Below are 8639 nucleotides of genomic sequence, written 5' to 3' on the forward strand. Positions count from 1 at the left end.
AATGGGTGAAACTGGGAGATGAGAATTCGAAGTTCTTCCATAGAATCATAAATTGCCGAAAAGCAAAAAATCGGATAAATGCCATAAGAATTGATGGGGTGTTGGTGAACGATCCGAAGGCAATAAAGGAGGAGGTAAAGAAGAAATTTTCGGCGAGATTCATGGAACCTGAGGAAAAAAGACCGACGTTTGATGGTAGGGGATTTAAACAACTGTCACGAGAGCAAATTAGAATGTTGACGTTGGAGTTCTCAAAGGAAGAAATAAAAGAGGCGGTATGGGCGTGTGGCAGCGATAGAGCCCCGGGACCTGACGGGTTCTCCTTCAAATTCATTAAGAGGTATTGGGTTCAACTGGAGTCCAATTTCGTTGGCATAATGAATGATTTCTACGAAAGAGCGTATATTGAAAGGGGGTGTAATGCTTCTTTTATCGCCTTGATACCAAAGGTAAGAGATCCACAAACAATCAATGAATTTAGGCCCATATCTTTGATAGGTATCATATACAAGGTCATAGCGAAAACATTAGCGGTCAGACTCAAAAAGGTCATTCCCTCAATTGTTTCATCGGTGCAAACTGCTTTTGTGGAAGGTAGATCAATATTCGACGGTCCTTTAATTACGAGCGAAATTATATCTTGGGCAAGAAAGTGTAAGAAAGAAATGTTCTTCTTCAAAGTTGATTTCGAAAAAGCCTACGATTCCATTAATTGGAAATTCCTCCTGGCATGTCTTAAAGCAATGAAATTCCCTAGTCGATGGATTAAGTGGATAGGGGCATGCCTAAAATCCTCATGGGCCTCGGTTCTTGTTAGCGGCTCGCCTACAACGGAATTCAAACTTCAAAGAGGTCTTAGGCAAGGTGATCCTCTATCGCCGTTCTTATTCATTATCGCAATGGAAGCACTTGAGGTATTCATGAATAAGGCTGTGAAGAGAGAAGTGTACAAAAGTATTAGAATATCGAGTGATGGCCCAAGCATTACCCACTTATGTTATGCAGACGACGTAATATTTATGGGTGATTGGAGTGAAAGGAATGTATTGAACCTGAACCGCATCTTGAGATGTTTTTTCCTGTGTTCCGGTCTAAAGGTCAACCTACAGAAGTCAAGTCTTTATACGATGGGAGTGGAAGAAGATATAGCTAAAGAGGTGGCCGGAAAACTAAAATGTAGCAGAGGTAAATTTCCGTTTAATTTTCTAGGATTAACCATTGGTGCCAACATGAAAAAAGTGAAGTATTGGAAACCCATAATTGACAACTTCAATAAGAAACTATCAGCTTGGAAGGCGAACTGTTTATCGTTTGCAGGAAGAATGGTGTTAGCCAAAGCGGTATTGGGGGCTCTTCCCAATTATTATTTTACTATGTTCTTAGCACCAAAGAAGGTTATTAAAGCACTCGAAGCAATCCGTAGAGACTTTATTTGGGGGCGAAAGGCTGGCAAGCATAAGATTAGGTGGATAGCATGGAGTCAAATGACTAGAGATAGAGCACTAGGTGGAATGGGCCTAGGAAATTTGCGAAATACTAATCTTGCATTTATGACAAAGTGGTGGTGGAAGTACAAAGCAAAACCGAAGGAACTATGGACAAGGGTGATCAAAGCTATTCATGATAATAACAGGAGCTATAAGTTAATTCCGTCTAATAAAAAAGTTGCAGGGGTCTGGAAAGACATAACGAAAGCAGGTAAGGAACTGGAGAGCATGGGGGTATCAATAACAGACGAGCTAACAGTGGAAGTGGGGAATGGAAAAGCAATAAAATTTTGGCTGGATCGATGGTCTGGAGACAGGAGTCTTAAAGATGCATACCCGGGGATATTTAAAATCGCTGAAAACAAACATGCCATGGTTGCGGACTATGTTACAGTATTGCAAAATGAAAACCAATGGTTTATCACATGCACTCGGCCACCGAATACGGACGAGGAATGGAGTCAATGGGCTAACTTGTTACAACAAATTAACGGAACACGAGTCAGCGGAAAGGAAGACAGGTGGGGGTGGAAGTCGGACAGTAAAGGAATATTCTCAGTTGCTGCAGTTAGAAATCAGTTAAATAAAGCGGAAGTCAATCAAGAAGTTGAAGAATGGAAGCTTTGGAACAAATGGGTACCACCAAAGGCAAATTATTTCAGTTGGAGGGCAGCATTAGAAAAGATTTCGGTAAAGCGAGAATTGGTTAGAAGAGGCATGAATATAAGCAACGTACTGTGCCCAAGATGTGGTGTCAGTGAGGAGACGGTAGACCATCTTATTTGTGAATGCAGGGTGTCTCAAAGAATTTGGGTAGAAGTTTCGAAGTGGCTGAAAGTTCCGTCAATTTCTGGCCGCCGGAACTGCAAAGAATTGATGGAACACTGTTATACGCTAAAAGGATCAGGTGATTGGAGGAAAATTATCAATGTTGTGATTCAAGCGGCTCTTTGGAACATTTGGAAATCACGTAATGATAAAGAGTTTGAAGGACATCTTCGAAACGAGAAGGAGATATTGGATAACATAATGGAGGATAGTTTTATATGGGTTAAGACGAGGTCAAAGATACAAGGTATTGTGTGGGAGAGGTGGCTGGATTTTAATATAAGAGACGTAGTTAGTTAGACGTATTGTATAGGCGTGTTATTTTATGTTCGTTTATCTCATGTACTGTACTGTCTTTGGGTTTTTACAGCATATGCTGGCCCTGTTCTATCTATCATAGAATCTTACCGTTCAAAAAAAAAAAATCAGTTTTGATTAATTTTTATGTTTTTATCTTTCCACTAAAATTTTCAATGGGTTCGAAAAAACAGAAATTAAAAAAAGTTACTTGATATGAATAAAAGGATTTTAAAATGATGAAAAGACGGCATAATTTTTGTTATGCATAGCGAGGAAAGAAATAGATAAACGTGATTACGAATTGTTAAGATTTAATCAGAACGGTTCGGTTGAATGTGAATTGTTAGTCCATGAATGTTAAGGTTCAATATGAGCGGTCCGGTTGAATGTGAATTATTATTCCATGAATAAACCGTCCCGTTGTAGCGATCTGGCGGTTGGGCGGTTAGACCGGTTCAGCGATCGGATCTGTAAGTGTATATATATTTCTTTTAATTATTTTTCCCCTGCTTCTTTTCCCTGAGTCACCCATCAGACTTATGCCTAAACCCACAATTAGTATTTTACTTCCCTAAGCCATTATGTGATGTGTTTTAATAAGTTGTTTAGTAAAAACAATTTTCAAAAACTTGGATCATTAGTCAAGAACAAATGGATGTCGAAGACAAAGTGATCTCAAAGACATTTATAATTAACATTCTGCCGCAACGCGCGGATGACGTTAACTCGTTGGACACAAAATGCAAGTTAGGTGTTGTTTGTTTTTTCAGATGTAAAATGTCTGTAGTCTGCGAACCACATCTGCATGCATCTGCAAGAGAAGATGTGGCCCAAATGTCTGCAGTCTGCAAGGAGAAGAGGGTTTGTTTTTTTTTTTCTTCAAAAACAACTTCACCCACAAAACACACTCTCTGCTCTCTCTCTCTAGAAACAACTCTCTCTCTCTAGAAACTCTCTCTCTCTACAACCACCACCACCACCGCACCACCTCCGCCACCACCACCGCAGGTCTCTCTCTCTCTCACAGGTCTCTCTCTCTCTCACAGAAACTGCTCTCTCTCTCTAGAAACTGCTCTCTCTCTCTAGAAACTGCTCTCTCTCTCTAGAAACTGCTCTCTCTCTCTCTCACAGGTCTCTCTCTCTCTCACAGAAACTGCTCTCTCTCTCTAGAAACTCTCTCTCTCTCTAGAAACTGCTCTCTCTCTCTAGAAACTGCTCTCTCTCACAGCTCTCTCTCTCTCACAGATCTCTCTCTCTCTCTACGGTGGTGCGGTGGTGGTGGTGGAGGTGGTGGCGGAGGTGGTGCGGTGGTGGTGACAGGAAGAAGAAGAAGAAGGGTGGGTGGTGGTGGCGGAGGTGGTGCGGTGGTGGTGACAGGAAGAAGAAGAAGAAGGGTGGGTGGTGGTGGCGGAGGTGGTGCGGTGGTGGTGCCGAAGGTGGTGGCGGAGGTGGTGCGGTGGTGGTGGCGGAGGTGGTGGTGGCAGGAAGAAGAAGAAGAAGAAGAAGGGTGGGTGGTGTGTGAAGATGGTGTGTGAAGATGGTGAAGCTATAATTCATAGCTTTTTTTTTAAGCAAACAAAAGCTATTTTAAGATCTTCTTTTATTTTTTAAACAAACAGTCTTCAAGAGCTTATGTCTGCCCGCCCGCAGACATAAGCTCTTTTCAGATAATATAAGCAAAAACAAATAGCACCTTAGTAAATCTGAGCTCCTTGTAACGTCGTAGAACAATTAATGGATTACAAACCAATTTCTCTATAGAAATGATCAATACGTTATAACTTCCCAATCACTAGTCCTTCGTTCGGCTAGGTGTTTCAACCCCTTTTGTGTTGAATCACTAGTTCTGATTTCGGTGTTGGACTCTCGCATCAATAATAATGACGGTATCAAACGCTAAATTAATGAACTAGGCGCAACCTAATACGAAAGATGTGATGTATCGATTCAATGAATATGGAGCTTCAAAATTTACAGCATGTCCTACATTCCTAATTATCTCTAACTTTGATTTTCCACCCAAATGCCTGTTTAATCAAATAATAATCTGGATTTAGTTTTCTATATTAGAACCCAAATCGCTAGTTAATTAATTAAAATAAATGATTAAAAGATGTACCTTTGTAGCTGATATGCCCAATCAAGAGGAAAGACCGTGTCGTTTTCACCCCATATTAGAAGCGTTTCCTTCACAATATAACATTAGAAAATATATATATTTTCGTTATATCGAATTCGAATAAAAATATGTCAAAATATTATAACATGACAATGAAAAAAAAATATCGGTTTGAGATTTCGGTTTTTTAAGTTTAAGGGAAGTGAACCGTTAATATATTATATACTATGTTATATACCCGTGAGTTTCACGGGTTATGGGTTGTGTTAAAAAATCTATAACTATAAAAATATTTTTTTTTGTCTGATTTATAACCTTATATCTCTTCATGCTAAGACCTATGTTTGGCAAACCTTACCAAGAAGATTAAAAAAAAAAACAGAAATTGAATTACTTAGGGAATTTACTTCAATACGGCAATAAGTAATAGAAATTCCAATAAATAAATATCAAACTCTATCTTTATGGTATGTTTTTGTATTTTGTTTGCTATTGGTATATAAAATATGTATTTTACGCCTTAACGTACATTAACGTACTTCACGAAATATATAACATGCGTAATTATTTTTTTGACCAAAATAACGTGCGTGATTTTGGATCCCATGCGTGATTATGTGGTCTCATGCGTGATTATGTGGTCCCATGCGTGATTATATGTTCCATGCGTGATTATACCCCTGATCCAACGGTTACCATTGTCTCCTACGTGAAGTATGATAAGCCGTGAAGTATGTTAACCTTTCTCTAAAAAAATAATCGAACAGCTAATAAAATATTTGTTAAATGTACAAATATGGGTTATTTTATCATTATCGGATGTGCTTTATATGATTAACCTTTAGCTAAAGTAAAAAAAAAAAGAAGCCTGACTAAAAGTCATTTAAATTCTAAAGTATAAAGAAGCAGATTATTTAAAAATGTTTATTAATTTACCAACAACTCCAACCCAAAATAAAGTATAATTAAACAGAATATTTAAAATTTAAAAATGTTTATTAATTTACCAACAACTCCAATCCAAAAATTTAGTTTATCAGTGGTCCAAACCTGTGCAAGAATAGGCACATCAACCTCATGTTTCTCCCTGAGCAATTCCTCCACCAATTCTTCTTTCTCCTTTCTGCAACATTCACTCTGCAACACAATCCACTACAAACTTATAACCAACAACAATTCATCCAACCAAACATACTAGAATAATATAACTAATTATTATTAAAATTTGAACAAACAAATATAAACAAATGAAAATGAACAAATATATAAATAAAGGATATTGGATTTAAATAACCCCAACTTTCACTAATTGACCGATAACACTCTTAATTTTCGATTTGTACCACAACACTATCAACTTTCAAGTTATTTTCTTGTAGTACTACCAAACTAACTGAACCCTAACACAATTAGTTGACGTCAACTGCCACATCAGATGTCACGTAAGCAAAAAAAACCACTCATATGCCATTTCATCAAAAAAGTGCCACACCAGCAAAAAAAATTACCATGTCAGATGCCACATCAGCAAAAAAAAATTTATGGGATAGGGTTCAGCTAGTTTGGGAGTGGTATTGCGGTACAAATAGAAAGTTATGTGTGTTATCGACCAATTAATGAAAGTTGAGGTTATTTAAATCCAATATCCCTGTAAATAAACACAGAGTAAATATCATGTACAAATAAGCTTATCGTACAAAACTTATGAACCGGGTGGAAAAGTAAAAAAAAACACGGTGTCATTTTCGTAATTATTTTAATCGTAATTACCCTACAATATCAAAATTATTCTACAAGATCATTTGTAGAGTAATTATGATACTCTACAAAATTATCATACAAGATCAAAATTGCCCTATAAAATTATTTGTAGAGTCATCATCATCATACTCAGTAAATCCCACAAATAGCAAAGCTAAGTTAAAGTAGGTCTGAGGAGGGTAAGATGTAGAGAGTGTTATCTCTACCCCGTAGGAATACAGAGGTTGCTTCCAGTAAGACCCCCATAGTAGTTTTGCATCAAACCTTTGACATAAGGCACGTAACACTCAACAATTAGCACAAAAGCCAATTAGTGAATATACGCCCTTGTCTTTCGGCTATCAATGCCACCACATGATGTATGATTAACCGTCCCTCGCTTTTAACGTTATTTTCGCGAAATTAGTAATACCATTATTCGTATGTTTTGTACGATAAGCGTATTTGTATTTGATTTTTTTTTTTAGTAAACATAAACAAACTTAAACTTAAACTAACACTTACATGAATAAATCCCCAAAGAAAACAATCCGGAATCCACCTGCCAACATCATACTTATGAATCGAAATCCGACACAACATCCGCAAATCCTCCGGCGTCTTCGCCACCAGCAGATCCACCACACTCCGCCCTATCTTCTCCACATGCTCCAGCTTCCGATCATATTTACACACAATTCCGCTACTCACAATCACCATTTTCTCCACCATATCTTCATGCATTTCCGCCATCCGGTAACCTACAAATCCGCCGTAACTTATTGCGTAAACCGAGAACTTATCAACCTTCATCTTCTTCATTCCGTTGCACACACAGTTCGCTTGGAACCTAACGCTACGGTCCGGTTTTAGAGAGTATGATTCACCGAAGAATACAAGATCTGGAATGTACACGTTGAAATCGCGTGATAACTCACGTACCTGCATAAACGAACATAACGAATCGCACACTCCATTTTCCTCAAATCTAACAGTACGGCCTGATTTGGCAGAACCGGAAATATTACAAAAGAATGACAGGTAAACGGGCAACAAGCAATTTTTTTCTAACAGAAAAAAAAAGTCTGAACTGAATTTTGTTTTCGGTTCAGTTCAGTTCCTAACAGTATCCAAATTGTGAATTCGGTTCCATAAATTTTCCTAATTCGGATAACTGAACCGAATTTAATTGAATAAACCGAATAATGACCGGTTTAATTGGTTTTATTAGACACAATAGGACCGAATAAACCAACTAAATCAGTTTTTTCGGTTCCACAAATTTTACTTATTCAAATAAGTATAACTGAATAAACCTAATAATAACCGGTTTAATTGGTTTAATCAGATAACTAAACCGACTAAACCGGTTTTCTCGGTTAAATTCGGTTCAGTTAGACATATTTCAAATTTGGATTGGTTCAGTTTTCGGATATGAAAAAAGAAATTTAAAACCGAATAAACTAAATAAACCAATAAGAATATGGACATGAAAATTTGAAATGACTTGATAACTGACGTACCTGAAAAAGGAACTGCCACTTGGAGTTCCCGCCGAATCCGTGAATAAGGACGAGGTTTGGTTTGTTACAGTACCGGTTAGTGGGGGTCCAGATATGCATTGTGGTTTGGTTGTCGTCGAGATCGACGACGGATTTTGAGAGGCCGCAGTAGCGGAAGTAGAGTGATAAAAGTGCGTCGGCGAAGATGACGGCGAAACGGTTAATAACGCCGGGCATTGGTAGGAATGAGGTGATTTGCCGGAAGGAGGAAAGACGGTGAAACCAAAGTTGATACATGGAAGAAACAGGAAAAGATAATAAATAATGTGTGATGGTTGTTTATAAAAGCGACACCATATTTTACAAAATAATTAATAAAGTTCATCAGAAGTTGTTCGGTTTTAGACTTGATTATTCGGGTTTTAATATAGAATCAATTTCAAGTAAAAAAAAGTTCTAATTATATGATGGGGCTTAATAAACCCACATTCCAAAATCTTATTGTCAAACCCTCTGTACAGGTTGTATAGCGTTATACGACTCGTATATAACAATTTGAGATGACAAATATTAGGTCGTATAATGTTATACGACTCGTACAGATGGAAAAAAATATTAGGTAATATAAATTATTTGAGGTTTGGGTCGTATAATATTATATTG

At 37.6% G+C, this 8639-nt stretch overlaps 1 protein-coding gene across 1 annotated transcript; it reads right to left on the minus strand.

The window, feature by feature from the left end:
* Positions 1-4195: 4195 nt before the first annotated feature.
* Positions 4196-8327, minus strand: LOC110935486. Its single transcript, XM_022177871.2, has 5 exons — positions 7998-8327; positions 7000-7416; positions 5785-5871; positions 4735-4802; positions 4196-4642 (listed from the first exon to the last, which is right to left on the minus strand). Exons 1-5 carry the CDS (start codon positions 8271-8273, stop codon positions 4525-4527), a joined length of 966 nt encoding a protein of 321 aa, XP_022033563.1. The 5' UTR covers positions 8274-8327; the 3' UTR covers positions 4196-4524.
* Between the last annotated feature and the right edge of the window lie 312 nt (positions 8328-8639).

This window comes from Helianthus annuus, chromosome 4 (assembly GCF_002127325.2).
Source record: "Helianthus annuus cultivar XRQ/B chromosome 4, HanXRQr2.0-SUNRISE, whole genome shotgun sequence".
Lineage (NCBI taxonomy): Eukaryota > Viridiplantae > Streptophyta > Magnoliopsida > Asterales > Asteraceae > Helianthus > Helianthus annuus.